Here is a 21,035-nt window from a genome sequence, read left to right on the forward strand (position 1 = left end):
GAAAAAAAAAAATCTTGTTGTTGTAACTATGCAAACAACTATTTCATTTGCATTTGTGTTCCTCTTTTTTCCAGCATTGACAAATACTGTAGCTACAGTCTGCCACACTTCAGATGTGAACTGCCTGGATGACACCTTTCCTCCTATGGACAGCTTACCCCGAGCATCAGTTAATCATGTGCCTGTTGGAACAGAAGAATTGCTTAACTTGCCTAGCAATGGTGAAAGTGATTGTTTTAATTTATTTGAGACTGGCTTTTATCATTCAGAGCTAAACCCAATGAACATGTGCAGTGAGGAGACAGAAAGACCTGCAAAGAGATTGAAAATGGGAATTGCTGTCCCAGAATCTTTCATGAATGATGTCTCTGTAAATAACCTTGGTGTGGACTTTGAGAACCACACACACCATATTACCAGTGCCAAAATGGCTGTTTCAGTGGCTGACTTCAGCAGTCTATCTGCAAATGAGACAAACGGTTTTATCAATACCCACACTCTTCACCAACATGCTGCCCTTCACTCAGAATGACTGTGGAAAACTAAACAAACAGTGGGTACTTTATGCAGTAGTAGTAAACTTGATGGGAGCTATCAGGTTTGCTTAGTCTTTCACTGGAAGTTTGAACTTTATGACATCAGTGATGTCTTTGTATGTATAGAACTATATCTTGATTTATCAAGAGTAATTTCTTTTTTCAGTCCATAAATGTGGAAATGTCATAGGATGTTTGGCAGAGTTTGGGACTAAGAGAACTCTGTGGTGCAGCTTTAAGCTCTGCTTCAATTTTTTTTAAAGCCTGTAGACGGAGGCCACCATTTCAAAACCAGCACAGAAGTTCTGAACGGATTGGAGTGGCTTTTTAGTCTAAGTTACTTTTGCTGTAATGGATGCAGTGGAATAACAATGTTTACAGGTACCGATCCTGATCCCTGCTCAATGTAGCAATTTTTTTTTTCCTTATAAAGGCAGGGATGGGTTTCTTTAATTTAAACTGCACAAACATACAAGGATGTTTTTTAAATGGAACCTTCTCTCATGTGATACTAAACTAGAGCACTTCAGTTTACAAAACAGCAAGTTCATCTTGGTGGAAGCTAGCACAAGGGACTTAACATGAGTAAAGTGTGAAGACCTACACTTCAATGCTGTTGCAAAATTATAGGCCATGGCTACCTTACACAGAAGTAATTATGCTGCCATAGGTGTCTGTGTACTTTAAACTTACTTACTGGCTGAAACAGGTGCATTTTAGACTATATTGTATTCGGATGGGTTTTGTCCACGACTTTGAAGAGTAATATAATCAGGTACCTTAACTTTCCTAAGGCAGCTGACGTTGTATAAAGCTACAGGCTGCACAGCTTAGGATTTACCACTAAACAAACGGTGTACATTTGGAAGACATCTTAAATTGTTTGGAGCACTGCAGTTCAAAGTGTTACAGTTTTGAGGGACTATCTAGTTTATATAGGAATAGTGGAACCTTGAAGTATGTATTTGAAAGTTTTTCTTTAGTGTGGATTGATTTATTTGTTTTGGCTCAAAAGTCATTGCTCAAAAATGGCACTTCACTACCTTGGTCAAATAGGAAAGGATGAGTAAAAATGTTTCCCATAAAAGCATCTATTTAACTTCAGTAATTTTTTTATTTTGAACATTGAGTGCAATTTAGCCATCTAGGAAGTTTGTCTTGCAAACGTTTGTTCTAATTCTTGCAGAGTCAAACCAAACATAGTATTGGCTTGTAACATGCTGTTGTAGCGTATAACTTGCAGTGTTTTTTAATGAGAATCTGAACCTTACTTCAGTAGGACTACCCCTTTCCCTCCATACTTTTTCTTTGCACTGTTTGTATCACAAATTTAATTGCCACTAATTTGTTTTCATTATTCAAGTGATTTAAGTTTGCGTTTTTGATATTTGCTTCAAGGTTATGCTGAGTAATTAGAATGTAGTGACTTTAATATTTGAAAGGGAAGAGGGTATTTATTATGCATACTGTGAACTGCATTGACATCCTGAGGTTCGGATGCAGCATATGGAGTTTTCTTTACAGCATTGTAATGAAGATTGCTTTGAAGTGTTTACGCAATAGCACATTTACCATATTAAAAACAAATTAGTTTAGCACAGTGGACAAAAGTAGAGATAATTTTGTAATCGGTTCTTAACTTACACATCTGAAATATGTAACTTCAGTAAGTACACAGTAAATAACGGGTAGCCTTGGCCCTGTGTTGTACTCTGACATTTTTAGCCAAGTTGTCAGCTTCTTGTTGCTGTGTTTTGTGCTGAACTTTGTACCTTGTTTCTTTTGTTTATGAATCAACACATTTTATGTAATTTTGTAAAATACTGGCCATAATCCTCCATTGTTATACATTCAAGTTTATCTATGGGTTTACAGTGAGTGGCTGGTCTGTATAAAAATCATTATACAAAGATGACTGAATGCTTATACCAGTTGCACTTAAATGAACATGCCCATTCTCATTAGCTGATGCAGTAATATATTCAGTTTATCTATGCATTGCTGGGCTCTTAATGTAGACAGAGACTTGTCTAAGATTTGGGTTGTCAGCAAGTTGAATGGACACTTTAGTTATTTAATAAAGACTTTTGACCAAAATTCAGAAATTGATATGAGAGAAAAATGAATTCCGGCTAGTCTGATAGATTTTTAAATGCTGATCTTATTTAGCCTGTTGGCTAGCTAGCTGGTATCGTTTACTTTTAATTCCTTGTTAAAATGAGGCAATAATTTGCAAGATTTTGTAAATATGTAAATTCTTCATATCTTTTTAGATATCTATTTCAATATTTTCTGACTACTTCTGTGTATAGTAACATTTTTGTGCATGCTTGATGTGACATTCATAAATTTGTACCACTATGACTTTACCCATGTAAAATAGCTATTTATTGAACTTTTCTTTTAAAAGCTGGACTTACTTATTTTTCTCTCAGTTTAAACATTTAAATGGAGAACTTGTTACTGTTTATTAAAAGAATTGCGTTTTGAAAGTCAGCATGAAGATAACTGAATTGCAACCATATGAAGAAATTACTTGCCTTGGTTCTTAGATGGTGAAGCACAATTCTTATAACAAACTGTGATGAATTCTTTGTCCTTTGCCACACTTTTTCTTCATACAAACAAACCAAAAAATCCATAATGGGCACCTGCAGTGTTGGTAAATGTATGTACAGGGAATCTGAAGAGGGTAGCTGATTCATTTAGAAGTGTAACTGGTGCTGTGATTATAGCAATACTTTTACTTTGGTTAGTCATACGTCATCTTCTCATGCTAGGTTTTTAAATGTTTAATTTTCCTCTTGTCATGGTCAAACTGCTGAATTTACTTGAAGGATGTACAATACTGTTCGAAGAATACTAAATTGTGTACAATTAGGTCAATGAATTGTGCAATTGTTTCCTGTTTTTAATTTTTAAAACTAAGGGTCAAAAATATAGGAAAACTTCAGATCAAGTAGAACATGGTGATACTACTTAATTTAACCAAAGTCTCTAGCGAATATTTCAACTTTGAATGTAAACTAATGAATAAACTGACCAACAGGGACACTATTTGCCCAGCATTACAAGCACATTGTCTACAGACAGGGAAACTAAATACAGTAATTTATAAAATAATGACAAGGTTACTATTTTTTTTTACTCCTATTTTTCACTGAAAGAAGAAGGAAGATACTATCAATTGTAAAATACAGTAGGAATGGTTATAGTCCTCCTAATAAAACAGAGATTCCAGTTATTCTCAGTTCAGAGTAAGTACCCTGTGCGTAACAACAGATCTAGTGACAATCGGAACATGTTTTAGTATCAGATGTTCAAGAGGAAGTCGCTATTGTTGCATTGGTTTTAATATTTGTACATAAACACTGATTTTTTTGAGCATTATTTTGTATTTGTTGTACTTTAATACCTGGTGTACAGTTCCAGAAATAAATGTCTGGAAACCTTTACTTGTAAAGCTTTTCATGCATCTGCACTGTTTGCTACTTCATTTTCAGAAATACTTAGCAGTAACTCTGAACACGTTTTAAGAACTCCGGGTACCGCTAACGTGCACGCTACCGCACTACCTGATGTTACACAGAGGAGAGTGAAAAATGCAGCATGCAGCAATGCAGGTAAAAGAGTAAGTAATGATTTCCCTCAAACATTAAAACATTATGGCTTAAGTACAGCAAAATCTTAGATGGGATTTAAACTTGGCTTCAGAGTCACGCATCACAGCAGTACAACCCGGTATTCAAACTACGCGGTAAGCTGGGGCGGAGACATTCCTGTTCTCTGGTGTAAGAAAACTGGCCCAAATCCTTAAATCCCTCTCACAGGTGTGAATACAAAAATTTCACTTGGCTTAGGCCTTATTGCTGAAGTTAAACTATTTTAAAACCTTTTTGTCTTGATTTTCTTTTCCTTCACGAATCTCGGACCCTGAAAAGCACTGTATTACTTCTAAGATCTTACATACCAATTCTGTCAATTCCTAGGCCCAGTGTGCTTGTTTTTGCAATGGCTGGCACAATAAAGCTTTGGGTAGACAAATGATTACTTATTTTTTAATTAGATAGGAATGGAAGCTGATAAAATTCTGAATGGCAAAAGTTGTAATTTGCCAAGTAATGTAATAAGCTTGCTTTCCCTGATGAAGAGATGCAAGATAAGTGTCTTTGTAATGATGGTTGATAAAAGGTGTAAAACAAAATACCTATCCAAAACTCTTGGGTGACAAGCTGCACCTCCCTTTTTCTTGTAGTTTAGCATAAAGATCAATGTTGTTAGAACAAATCATAATGACCGACCCCATCTAGTCCTTTTGTGTTTTGATGCAACTAATTGTTAGTCTTGCAATACTGGAGTCTTGAAAATGGTTTTAATTAATATAACGTAAACCTCTTCCCCCAGCTCAGTAGTTACTTTAACTACTTACATTTCCATTAAAGTAATCTTGGGACACATCCAATTCCGCCACTAAAAAGAGAAGCAGCACCTGTAGTCCTTATGGTGCTTGCTGTTTGGTGCCCACGTCCTTGTTTTGTCCACAAAATGCAAGGCAGCAAGGACTAGAAGCACAAACCCCAGCAATCAGTTCGTAGGGAAAAGTAATTTCGAGCTCCCAGCAAATCTTGGTCCTCCGGTACGGGAGGAGGCCCGGATGCCTCAGCAGAAACACGCTCTCCTGCTGCCTCCGTGCTGTGCGGAAGTCGTGGGCCTTCTCCTGCCCTGCAGCGTGGCTGCTTATCCCCACCTGCTCCTCTGCCTTAGCGCTGGCACACGCCTGCCTGCTGTGCAAGCAGATTTGACGCAGTTCATCACCGTGGCAGAACATACCTGGTTTTCTGTGTCGCCAGGTGAGCTCCAGAACTAGCGCGGGGAAGGAGCGCGCAGCCAGGGAGCAGAGCAGCCCGGCAGACGAGGAGCTGTCAGGTAAGTAAGTACAGCATCACCTTTATATGCAAAATAGAAGTGTCTTAAAGCATGGCTTCGGAAGATCCAGTGAGACAAATTGGCAATTTGCAGCCACCACCTATAGGCTTCCTGCTGGCTCTCTCGCTCTGTTTCAGCTCAATGCAATAGCAGAAAACAAAGCAAGCGGGAAAGCCTGGGGCTCGTGGTGGCGGTGTTGCCGTGTTCAGCAAGTCAGACCCGCTCACGGCAGGGTCTGACGAGCAGTGGCCAGGAAGAAATGGTGGCTTTGAGAGCAAGGGAGGGGGGACAGGTCAGCAGCAGCATTTATGCACACTCACAGCTTTCCCCCTCTCCTCCTACCAGCGTGCCATGGGAGTTGCCTGGGGAACTGCAGCCCCTACAGCAGTCCCACTTAGATATATGTATACTTGTATAGAAATACACCTGTATATATGGCTGAATATATACACACACACACATATATATGAATATATATGCACACATACATACCCTTCAGTAGTTTAACAGATGATTATACTTTTTTCAGTGCCTGACAAACTCATTCTCAGCCCTTCCAAATCGGAAGCGCCACAGCAGGGAGATGTGGTTTCTCTTGATCACGCTCTCCATGGCCACGCACGCCGTGGTGACGGATAACAAAACCCTGAGGGAAGGGTGGCCTCTCAGCTGCCACCAATCGCCCCCCAGCCCAGCCCTTCAGGGTGGACTCCCATGTGGACAGGCGTTTCAAACACAAGTGTGCCAGCCAGGAAAGCTGACACAGGCTATTTCATGTCCACCTGCTCTAAATCATACTGGTGATACTTCGGAATCTTGATTACCGAGTACCTCAGTACTGAGTACTTCAGCAGCTTGATTAGGAAGTGCTTTTTTAAAGTGAGTTTCTGATTCTTGTGCTGACCCCTTGCAGCTCCTCCCCCAGCAGACACGTCCCTCTCCTGCTGTGGGCCATCTCTCTCTTCTTTCTGGGAGTCTGCAGCACCCCTGCAAAGTTTGTTAGCTCATCTCTTGATCTTTCAAGCACATCTGTTCTCCTGCCATGCCAAATCAACCGGGATTCCAGTTAACAACTTAACGTCCTGGAGAATTACAGTTGACTGTTACCACCAGCTTTTGGCTTTTGAGCTAAGAAGTCACAAGTCAAAGCCTTGCAGACCAATTTTCTTCAGAGGAGCCTGGTGAGATCAGCTGGGTGACTCTTGATGCAATATCTCATTTATTCCAAAATCTGATTTCACCATCTCAACAGCAGCAGCTGGCCCTCAGCGTTTCCAGATCAATACTGTAGTGTCAAGGGCTCCATCCTCCTGCTCCTGCTGAGGAGGCACATGGAATCAGCCCAACCTGCTACACTTCTCAGTCCTTCAACCCTCCACAAGTCAGCAAGCTGCACTCTGGTGCCAGCAATCAAGGGACTCCCCTTCTGGCAGCACCAGGACCACCAGGACATTTACCACAGGGATAAGGAGTTCCGACAAATCCAGGAAAGATAAGCCTAAAACTCTCCACGCGGTGTCGAACCTTCCCATTTTCCCCATGCACTCCTGGTTTTGCTCTTATGTTGGTGTGGTGGGTTGACCTTGGCTGGCTGCCAGATGCCCATGGGGGCGGGGAGAAATTAAGATGAAAAAGAACTCATGAATCAAGATAAAGGCAGTTTAATAAAGGAAAAGCAAAGGCTGTGCAGAAGCAAAGGAAAACAAAAATACTTACTCTCCACTTTCCATCAGCAGGCGATGCCCAGCCACTGCCTAGGAAGCAGGGCCTCAGTACGCGTAGCAGCTGGTTCAGAAGGCGAACACCTTAATAATGAATGCCCCTCCCCTCCTCCTTTCTCTTAGCTTTTATTGTTGAGTGTGACATCATACGGTATGCAGTATCTCTTTGGTCAGCTTGGGACAGCTGTCCTGGCTGTGTCCCCTCCCGCTGTCTTTCCCACTCCCAGCCTGCCGGCCTTTGGGGCCAGGGGGCTGGAGAACCAGCCTCGATGCTGTGCGAGCACGGCTCGGCAGCAGCCAAAGCACGGGCGTGCTACCAGCAGCCTGCTGGCTGCCCACACAGAGCACGGCACCGCCAGGGCAGCTGCGGGGACAGTTAGCTCCACCCCAGCAGGGCCTGAGGCAGCTGGTGACCCTCACCAAGGATCCCAGCCAGCACATCACAGCTGGCAACAGACTGAAACATACACATTCTCTCCTGAAATAGTACAGTATTTTAACATGTGCGGACTATGGGTCAGCATCTGGGAGGACGACTTTGCGGATCTGGCCTGTCAGTAATTGAAATTACCTTAATTTTTAGTTTGATCTCCCTTTCCTTCTACCACCATTAAGAGTACAAGCATATAGAGGCACAGTTAGCCAAGTTAGCAAGACTGGGGCCAGTCTTGTTCAACATCTTCATCAACGATCTGGATGAGGGGATCGAGTGCTCCCTCAGTAAGTTTGCAGATGACACCAAGCTGGGCGGGAGTGTTGATCTGCTGGAGGGTAGGAAGGCTCTGCAGGGGGACCTGGACAGGCTGGATCGATGGGCCGAGGCCAACTGTATGAGGTTCAACAAGGCCAAGTGCCAGGTCCTGCACTTGGGTCACAACAACCCCATGCAACGCTACAGGCTTGGGGAAGAGTGGCTGGAAAGCTGCCCGGAGGAAAAGGACCTGGGGGTGCTGGTTGACAGCCAGCTGAACGTGAGCCGGCAGTGTGCCCAGGTGGCCAAGAAGGCCAACGGCATCCTGGCCTGTATCAGAAATAGTGTGGCCAGCAGGAGCAGGGAGGTGATCGTGCCCCTGTACTCGGCACTGGTGAGGCCGTACCTCGAATACTGTGTTCAGTTTTGGGCCCCTCATTCCAAGGACATGGAGGTGCTGGAGCGTGTCCAGAGAAGGGCAACGAAGCTGGTGAAGGGCCTGAAGCACAAGTCCTGTGAGGAGAGAACTGGGGTTGTTTAGTCTGGAGAAGAGGAGGCTGAGGGGAGACCTCATCGCGCTCTACAACTACCTGGAAGGAGGTTGTAGCGAGGTAGGTGTTGGTCTCTTCTGCCAAGTAACTGGCGATAGGATGAGAGGAAATGGCCTCAAGTTGCGCCAAGGGAGGTTTAGGCTGGACATGAGGAGAAATTTCTTTACCGAAAGAGTGGTCAGGCCTTGGAACAGGCTGCCCAGGGAAGTGGTTGAGTCACCATCCCTGGAAGTATTTAAAACACGTGTAGATGTGCTGCTTAGGGACATGGTTTAGTGGGCATGGTGGTGTTGGGTTGACGGTTGGACTCAATGATCTTCGAGGTCTCTTCCAACCTTAATGATTCTATCATTCTAAGTATGTCCCTATTTTTAGGGAATTCCAATGAAAATCACCCAGGCAAATCATCTTTCGAGAGAGAGATTGTACTTACTGCAATGAATAATTTATTATTAACAAACCTTGAATAGATTGCATAGAGAATTTTACTGGGTTACTATCAAATTGCACATTACATCTGAAGCAACATCAGAATGCATCCTCCTCTCAGGCACTGGCGGTGTCAGCTCGGTGGTAATGAATGGGCACACAGGGCATTAGAATGACTTTCACCTTTAACGAAGAGATGGGAATGTAAAGATGATATACCTGAAGCCCTTTCATAGGCTGTAGCACTTTACTGGACCGTTATTTCTACTCTTCCATTTTCCTTTCTCCTGCTCAGTCCCCATGTTGTGCTGCTTCTCACTCAGAAGAACCACCTGACTGCACCTCCTCCACCTCCTGCCACTTTTTGGCTTTCTATAGCCACCAGAAGACAGAAATCAACTGCTGCTGCCAGTTGCAGGCCAGGTCTTGCTTTCCCTCATGTATGAGCAGTCCCTAAAGTAGGCCGTCAGGTTTCAGTATTTCGGCAAGGAGAAGCCAGTCCCACATACCCTGTTAGCGATAGGCAGCCTGCACTTCAGCGCTGCGATCCCCCACTCAACATTCACACCCAGGAGGCAGCAAGTGCAGGAAAGCAAACCTTTCTCAGTAAGAGTTGTAAACCTAAGCTCCACAGCCGTCAAACAGGAGTATACTTTCAAATCTGGCCATTTAAAAAGTATTAACAAGTGTATAATGAGACAGCTGAAGTAGTCTATGCCCCCACATGACAGCATCTCAGCCTGGAGAACAGGAACAGCAGCTGCTTCTTCTGGCATGCTGAGACTGGTGTTCCCTACCTACCCATAAACCCTGGCCCGCTGAGCTAAGCAACACTGCAGGCGCCCTGACACCCAGCCTCCTCTTCAGAGATCCAAGAGATGCCCAGCAACCTCCTCCCAGAGACAGCTGGGGAGAAGGCCCAGCTCAGGAGAGAAGGGATCCTCAGAGTGATGGAGGACAAGGGTCTTCTTAGTGGACTGCTAAGTCTAGATCACTGCCTGCTTTCATCTGTTACGATGCAGTGAGGACACAAGGACTATCCCTAGAAGTTGTCCCCAGCACCTTCATAAAACTTGTACAACCCATGCTGAGCTCTGCTATTTAAATCTTCCTGAAAAAGCCAGCCCTCTCTGGCTGAGAAGGACTTCCAGATAAATATGAAAGACAAGGTTCAGGCTTGGAAGGAGACCAAGCAACACAGACACCAAAAAGCTTTGCATTCTGAAAAGGAGACTAGGTGCTTCTGCAGCTAAGCAGGGCACCCTGGCTGCCCCAACCATTACCAGATTTGTTAGAGCACGCCATCTCCGTTCTCATGAGCTTACCCCAACCACAAATTCATTAGGCGGCTTGCTTGGACTTTTGCAGTTAATACTCAGATGGTTTTTCTTTCCCAAGCTGTTTAGCGAGACCGAAAGACTGACAAGCTGTCTCTTGTTTACTTTCTGAAGGCAGTTTGCAGACAGCAGCAAGAATTAATGTGGGAATGGCTGGCTCTGTTTATGCCAGCAACTCACAAAAAAAAAAAAAAAGGTCAACAAAATGTTTGGCATTATTTCCTCCAGCTACACTGCAACATGAGGTTCTCTCTCGTTGAGAATAAAAGCTATGAAAGTTGCCACATGTCAGGAAACTTTCACTGAACCGCTGAAATTAGGATTGGACAGGGCTTCAAGATACACACAGTCTTTCCTCCTACCCCAAGACAGGCTCAAGCTGGCCTCTTGACGACAGCACACCAGGCAGGCACATCTGAAGCGCCTATTAGCACTGTTCCAAAACTGGCTTCATACAGGATTTGGACAACTGGCTACATTGAAATACTTTCTACAAGGAAGAAGATACCAAAGGGACCAACTCCAAGAAAAACAGAACAAGAACTAGTAATTACTGTGAACCATGAGGATTATCTGAGGAATAGTTCATGAGAGGGAAGTGCTTTTTACAAATTGTGTCCATTGTAAGCACGAGAAGTGAAATGGCAAAATACTAAAACTGAGCCAGTTACAGACAACTGTGCAAACTAGAAGATTAAATGACATGTCCAGAATTCAGGTTTTTATTTTATGAGCTATTGTAGGGACAGCTGAACACCAATAAGCAACAATACCAACAACAGTAGACAGCTGAGAACCTAATGATGTAAATGGTTAAACCTTCACCTCTGCACCAAAAATGGAGCATTTTCAGGGAAATACAAGCCTGCAGCTTGCTTTCTGAATGGTAAAGCTACAGCCCTCCATTATGTAAAAATGCTCACGAAGCTTCAAGTACACACACAGTAAGTATTTTAATGACACAGATTTCTTCAGTCTTGAATCTATTAATTCAGCTGACAACAGTGTAGTAATTAGAAAAAAGTTCTTCTCCTTGCTTGATGTCTCTGAGAGTGACAAGCACTACACACCTCGGGTGGCTGTAAAAAAAAAGCAAAAGCAAAACATGTGGAAGCAAACAATTATATTTCCCTTTCAATTTTTCTAATTCCTCATGGCAAGGAGCTAAAACAATGGCTCTCTCTAGATTACTTTTGGGAGTAATGTGCATAATGCAGGCCAGGGAGCCTGGAAAAACAACACTGAAATACAAATAGCAAATGCAAGCAAAACCAATATAATTACCAAAAAAAAGCACAATTATGTTTCACACAATTATTTAGAAATGAAAAGAATTAGTCAAGACAGAGAAAAGACACTTATACAGACAGGAGGAGAAGCTACAGCAAAGTTCACAGAGCAGAAATCATTCCTCTAGACACACCTACCCACAGGTAGTTGGATAAACCCACTCTCAGCCAAACAACATCCAGAGGGATAGCTCTGAGCTGCATCAGAGACCTGCTGCAACCTATGATGATGGGTGAATTCTCCATAAACCCCAAGCTGAAATCAGTGGCTGGCAAACAGTGTTCTTACAGAGAGATTTAGGAACCCACCCCCCTAAACTTCCTTTAAGCAAAGGTCCATGCCCTGAAGCTAAAGTATCTACTATTCTAGGAAGGAGAGCATATTCTTCTGATGCTGATGAATGGGAAAGTGAAGAACAGCATCAACCCAAACAGTCCCCACTACCAAGAACTTTAGCGTGAGGCCATTCTGAAACAAATCAAACAACAACAAAAAGGTAAACAAGTACTAAGAACTCTTTTACAAGACAGAAAAATATTTAGAAACCAGATTACCTGTGTTGTCAGCACTGTAAGTATCAGTATCAAAACAAGATGGGATCTTTTGTCTAGTGGCTGTACTAGGAGAACTGATGACTGAAAGACCGTATTTTCTTGGACAGATTCCAAGGAAGAGAGCAAAATTCCCCCTTCCTGAAATGGTCCCATAGCTTAGCTCTGCTCACTGCGCTTTCACACTTCAAGCACAGCATCCAGGCTTCCTGAAAGTTCAGTCTTACCCCTTCTTTTATTAGCATTTTTTTTATTTATCTGCAGATTTCAAATGCATCTTTAACTTTGCCTCAACAAAGTTTAATCAGAAAAGCCATTCTTCCAATATGCACCATAACTTTCTCCAACCAAATTTCACAGTTTTAAAATAGCTCCAGAATTACATTAGAAGTCCAGATGATCTGCTCTAAAATCCTTATACATCCTGTAGATGAAGCAGATTATTTGATTCCTGAGGGTAGCAACTGGACCAGAAGCACAATTTCTTTGGTGTGTTAAATTCAGGACCAACATTACAACTTATTTTCTCACAGTGTCAAAGTTATTCTTGACTACATGCCAGTACAGGACACTCACTTCCAGACATACTGTCTGTCCTTGTTGTCCATATTGCTCCTTGTACACATTCATCTAATGGTCACTTTTCCCATATTTCCAAACAAAAATCTAAGAAAGGTTTCCAAGTGTTTTGATTTCTAAAAGAGGTGGATTTTCAGGTGATAATGAGGATGTTGTAATTGTATAGTGTAATTAAAAGTCACACGCCTTTAAACTGCATAGTATTTCAACACAAATTAATTTTAGGTTTCTTCTTGCAAATTCATCTGCTTATTCCTCACATACGCAGAAGACATGGGGAACAGGAGAGTAAGAAGCCTAAACAAAACTACCTTAGAAGGGCTTTGATAGGTTAAGGGTTGCTAACTACATTTGAAATACATACTGAAAAACCCCAGTACAATAATACAAGCAAAACATAACTAGTGCTTTATGGGATTCAGAAAAATCGCACTACAGTGTAACCACTGCTTGTGAAATTGTGTCTTCAGAGCTATGTTGATCTCATCTGCAAAGACGTGGGAAAAGGAACAAAAAGAAAGTGTCTTGTAAATCACTTAAAATTACGTCTATTCAAAAAGCTAACTCTTCCATACAGGTGCACACTTTCATGTAACTCATCTTCCTATGGAATAATATTATTCTTCAACCATGTTTGTCTTTTTTACACATACAGTACGCTTTGTATCATACAAATCTATGAGCTCTTTGATTCTCTGCTAACCTCTCTATGTCATGGCTGTAGACGATGTTTGGAAGATACTGTTTCAGTTCTACTGGAAAATATCCCGGCACATCAAACTCCTGATAACACACATTGGCTGCTTTTTCTAGAAATAAGAAAAAAAAAAGTCTCTATAATACTGAGAAAATCTTAAATAAGGTTTAGAGATGTGTAAAAATATCAAATGTACTGCTGCAAAAGTACCAGATGCTTCATCAAGCCTGAAAACCATGCCTCTGTTGGGACCTACTACACTCCTCTGGAGTCCAACTTTGAATTTACACAAGAGATACAAAACCAACTACAGGAGCTTTAATCCATCCTTATTGCATTAAACAGGATGACCTGATTATCAACATGTATAGGAAGGGGCACAACTTGCATAGCGCCAGGGGAAGCTTACAGCATTGCTAAATGTTGTTAATATGCAACATTTGCTTTTACAGTTTAAAAGAAAAATCTTGAAAAAAACTTTCCTGGTGGCAAAGTATGTCATAAATACAGACAGGGAGAAAATCACTATCTGTCCAGAGGGGAATTTTGTTTACATGGACACTGGACCTGGAAGAGAGAGTTTCATGGGACAGCCCTTTGTCTCCTTGACAGTCAATACCTGGTTTGCTACTCCAGCCACCTTTCTGGATGCTACTTGGAGGCAGGGTATCTTTAGTGTAATGCAGGCTCTGAAAGCCACTTAGAAGCTAGGTATGGTAGCAATTCAACTTTCTGTATCTCACAACCATTGCCATGAGTTATTTATTCCCCCAAACCTTAAGACCAACACATACTGTGTGAGACAGAATAAATAAATAGTTCCCCTCTTCACGTCCAACAGCTAGATCATACTAAGAGTTTCCTAGATTTTGCTCATAAACGTAAGAAACTGAGCGGCAACAGAATCTTACTGTACATGTCACTGTGCACATGGTTTTCTCATGAACCATACTGAGGAACCTGATCTGCAACTCTGTGTACTGCCTCAGCCCAACGGTCCTTTGCCAGATACCCTTTCCCACCACCTCACATTTTGGGATGTGTGCCTTTCATTCTACATACCAGGAGTGAGACTGGGGGAGTCAGTGAGAAAAGCACAAGGGGATCTGAAGCGTTGCTGTGCTGAAGGATTCTAACAGCCAGCTGTCACAAAAGGCCTCAGAAACTCTTTATCCTGTAAGTGCTTATCTTGTTTTAATCCACACTGTTGTCCCCAAAGATCAGTATCAAAGATCAGACTCTGTCGCCTCCAAAATAATTTATATCCATAAAGACAAACTCAAGCCTGGAAAATTTACCTGTCAACCTACCATGTGAGCAGTTGTTGACATACTGTCCCATCGCCAGTGGATTTTGCAGGGCAGCTGTGAGCCAGCTCTCATCACTCATTTGAAATGGGCCAAGTTGATCTCTCCTGCAGCAAGACCTGAAATGACCGACAGCCTTAACATGAATCACTGCTCCTTCAGTAAAGAGGTTATCTGTACTTCCTCCTGTAGAAATGGCCACAGTTGCTGAGTAAAGTTACAGCTGTCCAACCCACCTGGGAGACAGGAGAACACTGGGGTGGGGGGGTGCGTGCGTGGACCAACACTGCACATGGTGATACTTTAGAAAGTACATTTAAACCTCCCACTAGTGTGTGGTGTCTTTCAGATTGGTGGAAGAACCTGCACAAAATCACCACGTACAATCCCAGAAATCCACAAACGTTACCATTACAGAACTGTCAACACATCTCGTTCACTTCTAAAGATGTGAAGTTTCATTACAGTATCAACTACAAATTCATTCCCGGAATTAAAATCTGGTATTAGTAGGTATTAGTATTCAAATTAGGTATTATTTTAGATCATTTTGCTTGTTACTGATTTTATTTTCTTTTAATATCATATTTAAACACAAATTGCTACGAATTATATTTTAAGGTAAGCTAAACCAGTCCAGGCTAGCTGCGTGAGGGAAAGTTCAGATTGGGCATTAGGAAAAGGTGGTCGGTCACTGGAACAGGCTCCCCAGGGAAGTGGTCATGGCACCAAGCCTGTCAGAGTTCAAGGAGCATCTGGACAACGCTTTTGGTCATATGGTTTCGTTTTAGGTAATTCTGCGAGGAGCAGGGATTGGGACTCGAAGGTCCTTATGGGTCCCTTCCAAGGTGAGATGGTAAATAATAATAATAATAATAATAATAATAATAATAATAATAATAATAATAATAATAATAGTTACTGCTCCCTTCTTAAGTGCTGCTCATCTGTAGACCAGAGCTGGAGTTACCAGATTCACCTTTTTGGTATTAGTAAGTACATATAAAGGCTTTTTTTTTTTAATCCACTAAGCAGATATGAATAACAGTTCAGAAGCATTTAAAAAATTTTATGCTACATCCTGCTCTTACTAAAACTATTTTCTTTACAGGAAACAGTCTCCGTACATCAAAACACATCTCATTGGCGTTACAGATGAAGACACAACAGGTACATAACAGATCACATCCAGCTCTTACCCTTGTGTTGTTCGCATTACGAGATGCACATAAGTGGATGACATTCAAATATAACTCAATTTAGGGTAAGATAACAGGGAACTGAGACTATTAGTACCATTGTTTTCAATCACCTGAGTGACAATCCCCTACTTCTTTTGACTGCTTACCTGTACACTGATCTTGATAGTCCTTTATCATTCCCATCAATAAGGACGCCATCTATGCACCTAAAAATAAAGGGATTGCCAAGGGACTGGAAAAAGATGGGCTCATGCTTTCTGTATACTGTACCTGTTGCAAGACAGATATGATTATTTCAAAAGAAAGTAAGTTAACAGTCAGAATGGGCTTACAATATCATCCAGTCCCCTCCACACAGAAACTCAAAGGAGACAGTGGGGGTAGGAAGTAACTCCTTTCTCAGTTAGTAACATTAACACTTGTAAACCTACAAGCTTTTAGATGCATCTTTGTGAGATGCAAAAAAAACCTACATGAGCTGAGATATTCCAAAGAGAGAAGCCACTGAAGGAAATAATTAAAGAGACGGCCTGTGTACAGTATCCACATGAGAGGCAGATGAAGCATTACAGCCAACTGGCCTGCTTCAGAGAGGAAAAGGTCAAATGAAGTTTGTTCAGGAAAGCACAGATGAAGATATTAAGCTGTTTTGTTACTACTGTGTCAAGACTCTTTGAAAAGCACACACACAGACACCAAAGAACCTGAAACACCCCTCTCCACTCCCTGATTCAGAGATTTTGGTACAGGAGAAGGAAAATGCCAAACCAAAAACAGACAAATCATTTCAGCAGACCGTTTCCCAAACCTGTGGACAGGACTTAACCCACCCTGGGTTCCAAGCACAAAAAAGTCACAGCAGACTGGCTTACAATTTTTCATGACATTGCAGTCCTGCATCCCTTACACCCACTACTTCAGCAACCCTCTGTAGAAATCCTTCACTGCAATCTCACAAGGAGGTAGGTGAAGGCCCTGCTGGCAGGCTGCACTCACTGCCGAACACCAGGCAGAAGAGCACTGACCTGGTCCCTCCACAGGGTCCCTTCCCCAGCCAGCAGCACTGCAGTTTCCTTCATACCCCTGAAAAAGGAAGGCATTTCAACAGGCTCATCCTCTTGTTCTGCTAGATGAGCTGCTAGAGGAGACTCTCAATGAGCCTACACTCACATTTAGTACATGCTGCAAGGTCGCAGGCTCATTCCCTGATTGTCATTTGACAATTAGTCAGTTTACAGTCAATGGTAATGGCCAGACACTCCTGCTTTGGCACAGCAAAACACGCTCCGCTGCCCAATGCCTGGACTGGTCCCGATCCTGCAATGCTGGCACAAGCTAGAGACCACATGCAGGGGATGATTCTGTTGACAGATGAAACAGAAACAAATCCAAAGCATTTCAGCAGAGCTGTCCTAGTTTGGCCATACTGACAGAATTACAAATCTTTTTAAGAAATGACAGCAAATACAATTAAAAGAAATGAGGAGGAGGAGGAACAGAGAAGTGCTGATTTTCCAAACATGCTTTATGGAAGGGAGTTCCGCTAAATAAAGGTTTTATTTTCGTTCTCCAATTTGTATTTTTGTCCTTTGAAAAAGTTATAGCCTTGTCTGCTGATCTGTGGAGATCTCAAAACCTCATTTTTCAAATCCTTATCCAAAACAGAAACCCCAAAGAATTAAACTACATTGTTCGTTTACTTGAAACTGCTCCTGTGCATTTGTGTTTAAAGAATCTGCAACAACTTTTCTAGCTGCTGAAAAATCAGATTTTGAGTACTGAAAGGTTTTTTTTTTTTTTTTTTACAAACAAAATTACACACCCCCCAGTATTGCTTTGCTTATTTCCAAAAGAGCTCTAGTCAGTTTATAAAGAAATATTCTCATTTACCACAACTTGTGATTTTGTTAAGGAATGACCAAAATAAAACCCGTAAAATAAAAATTAGTGTAGAACTTTGGCATTCTACAGTTAGATGGTTAGAAATCACATCTAACTTAATCAGAAAAAAGAACATTCCATTACCGGGATACATAGATACAACCATCCCTTTCGGTACAAAACCTTTGGTAACAAAGACTCCAGTTCCAGCAGACACCAGGGAACTTCGGTGTCGAGTAATACTGAACCCTAGTGTATTAAACAGAACTTCCTCTGGACTAAACACATGTCGATTCTGATGGTTACATGAATTTCCTTTTGATCGCTTCTGCTCAACAGTCAGTAATTCCAGATATTTACATTTGATTTCTGGAAGTAAGGCCAAAATATGTGCTTGTCTACTTAAGTCATTTATGAACAGAGCTTTAAATATTTTCAGTAGTGTTTCAAAGACATCTTCATCAGAGATAATTTTGTCTTGTGAGCTTTCGGGAACATATCGGAGGGTCCTGTAAAGAAAATAAAATATTTTAAACATTTTTCCTAAATAAAATACAGAAGAGCCATTTTATAGTACCAACTTACATGCACTATTGTTTCAAACAAACCCAAACTCTAAAGAATATTCTTTCATATCTGTCCTACTATAACACCATCATCTGTGTATTTACGGCAAGGCAATTAGGTTAAACCCCATTGAGCTCTTAGTGACAAATATACCAAAAATCAAATATATGTGATTATCAGTTTATAAAAAAATGTAGTTCATTACACTTTAAATGAGGCGAGGACAAACATTATGCTGACTAGGGAGATTTTAATTTATGCTATTTATAACAATGTCGTACTCATTTAAATTCAAGCACTACTTTCACCTTTAAAAAGAAGACAAACACATCTTACCAAAAAAAGAAAAACCCATCTAACTAGTTGTAACGTTAAATACCATTTTAAAGTATCCAAGTATTAGAGTTTTATGCCAGCGAAGTGACACCACTTTCGCTAAGTGAACCACTTTCACAAAGCAGCCACTCCCAGTGAAAAATCCGAGTTAGCTCCTGCGACACCCCCGGTCATTCCTGAGAAGCCGGGAGCCGGGTCTGGGCCACGGCAGCTCCTCGCCCCCAGAGAGGAGCTCTCACCCAGCTCCAACAGCTACTCGAGGCCGAAAAACCCTGCGGGACACCCACCAGGTGGCACCAGCTGCCGCCACCTCACCCCGCCGGAGAGCAGAAAGGCCCGGTGGCACCCAGAAACTGCCCCTCCACCTCACCTGCGCTTGCGGCGGAGGTTGAGGGCCAGCCAGGGCACGAAGCGGTACTTGTAGGCAGCCCACCGCCGCCGCAGAGCCCGCAACATGGCGACTGGCGAGCTGCGCCCGCTCCCTCACGACCGCTCTGGGCACCGCCCTCTCTCGAGCCGCGCCCGCGCAAGCGGTCCAGCCAATCGCCGCTCCGGACGCGCGGCCGTATTTGCGTACGGAGCTGCCATTGGCCGGTGGGTAAAGCAAACGGGCCGCGGGGCGCCGAGCGGGGTGTAGTAACAAGCAAAACCCCACCCCTGAGATCACCTTTTAAGCGGCAGATACCAACTTAATGTAACATAGCTGTGCGCGTAGCACACAGGAAGGCATAATTGCAATCCACATTTTTAAACGTTAATTTTTTCTTAAATTGATTTTTAAAAAGTTAATTTTTCAAATTACAATTGACACAGGTAATGAAAAAAGCCTATATACTTAAATAAAATAAAACAAAGTACAAGTCAGCCCTGGGAACTGATTGACCAGAGGGGGCTTCCTCAGGCTCACCAGGCGCCTGAGGCACCATCTTGTCACCGCCTGGGGAAGGATCCCCGGGGATCAGGGATCTGGCAGGACAGCTGGATGGGCCTGTCCTGCACGACCTACAGCTAGGCAGGGAGCAGCTTTCACACAGCTAAGGAGAGTAGGCAGCTCACAAGCAACGAGAAACTTTTTAATGCAGACAGAGTTGTTGGTCAATGAAATTGGACTAAAGTGGGGCTGGGACTCCCTGCTCTTCAACAGCTAACAGCGCATGAAGAGCTGGCTAACCATAGGTAGTAAAAAGGCATGGTGTATTTGCACCAAAAAAGGGAGAGCTGCAGGCACTGGAAAAGAAACTCACGTCCCTTTGTTGTCCCTCAAGTGTACCCGGTGCAATAAGCCAATCTCACACCCAGAGCCGAGACACTTGTTTATTCCACGTCTGCGCAGAGATGGGTGCTAGGTGGTAACTCCACACAGCTAGCACAGCTCAGTTAACACACGGCAAGCATTTTATATTCTCCGAGCAAAAGTTACCAGTACTTTCACATCCACACTTAGTCATCCTTGCTTCTATTGCCTCGTCTTCACTTCAAGTCACAGTGTCCTTTCTTTTTACTGCGCATATTCAGTGGGGAAGGGGCTTTGTTGGGTAGGGGGTTTTCCTGCCTGTTTGTGGGGTTTTTACTATGCTAATTAGAGTAGGTCAGAATAGGTCAGACTACTCTAGAGGAATTTGCTGGGCTTCTCTTAAACAATGGGGTTAATTGGTAGCTCTTACCTAGTTTCAAGGATGTACCTCCTCACTTACCTCACCAGAGCCCCCCAGGGACCCACCACCTCCGGCGCCTCCAATCCCCAAGACAATGCCAATGCAACCCAAACTATACACCGTGGGTGCATAATTGCATATGTACATACACACACCTCTCTCTATATCTAAATAGTGTTGTATGCTCCTTCTATGTTTTATTAAACAATCCAAAAAGGGAAGATTTGATACCAAAAGGAGATTTTAAAATTATCTAGAAGCAGCGGTTGAACCCCACCTCCTTGACAATTCTGCATCCAGGAGCAATCCCAGCACTATCAGATCACCTTTCCAAAATCATCCTGTGCCTGCCTCTAGTGACACTGAAGACTGTTAGTGCCTCAGATGATCCACATCATGAATGGATCAATAGCCCAGGGCTGAAACCCGTGACATTTCTGTCCACGCTTTTGACTAGTATTTAGCCCTGGTGACAAGGAGACATGAGTTGTGCTTTGTAGCATCATAAGCAACTGCAGCTTGAAAGGTGCAGCCCACTTACTGGTGTGAAACAGCCTGCAGCATTTACTGCAAACCTAACAAGCCAGACAGAAGGGATGTATTACAAATCTCGAGCATTTACGACTTGAGTCGGGGCAGAAGCTCTTTTGGTGCCACCATCAATTGGTTCTACCATCAATTGTCTGTAAAATAAACAAACAAACAAAAAAATCTAGTGAACAAACCAACAGATCAGCAATTGATCTTCAAAAATTAACAAAGGCCCCCAAGTAATTCTT

At 42.5% G+C, this 21,035-nt stretch overlaps 2 protein-coding genes across 10 annotated transcripts in view; one reads left to right on the forward strand and one right to left on the reverse strand.

Annotated features, from left to right (window-relative positions):
* The window catches only part of MIER3 (MIER family member 3), a 35,320-nt gene extending 19,352 nt beyond the window's left edge, over positions 1–15,968 (forward strand). For 5 of the 8 annotated variants that reach the window (XM_075138345.1, XM_075138341.1, XM_075138343.1 and 2 more), the window contains one exon: positions 75–3,991. In XM_075138345.1, coding sequence (XP_074994446.1) covers positions 75–532 — 458 coding nt within the window. In that variant the 3' untranslated portion in view covers positions 533–3,991. Of the gene's footprint in view, positions 1–74; positions 3,992–4,039; positions 4,168–5,386; positions 5,463–10,305; positions 10,873–15,726 lie in introns of those variants that run through there. The other 3 variants (XR_012671081.1, XR_012671080.1, XR_012671082.1) reach the window with 3 other exon arrangements.
* SETD9 (SET domain containing 9) lies at positions 11,126–19,114 on the reverse strand. Of its 2 annotated transcripts, XM_075138346.1 has the most exons (6): positions 18,972–19,114; positions 17,843–18,207; positions 15,964–16,087; positions 14,619–14,734; positions 13,315–13,420; positions 11,126–11,270 (listed from the first exon to the last, which is right to left on the reverse strand). In XM_075138346.1, the coding sequence occupies exons 1-6, from the start codon at positions 19,055–19,057 to the stop codon at positions 11,183–11,185; spliced, it is 885 nt and encodes a 294-aa protein (XP_074994447.1). In that variant the 5' UTR covers positions 19,058–19,114; the 3' UTR covers positions 11,126–11,182. The 2 variants fall into 2 exon arrangements, with proteins under 2 accessions (XP_074994447.1, XP_074994448.1); XM_075138347.1 differs by lacking the exon at positions 13,315–13,420 and having other exon boundaries at positions 18,972–19,099.
* Positions 19,115–21,035: the final 1,921 nt, after the last annotated feature.

The sequence above is a fragment of the Calonectris borealis genome, chromosome Z, assembly GCF_964195595.1.
Source record: "Calonectris borealis chromosome Z, bCalBor7.hap1.2, whole genome shotgun sequence".
NCBI lineage: Eukaryota > Metazoa > Chordata > Aves > Procellariiformes > Procellariidae > Calonectris > Calonectris borealis.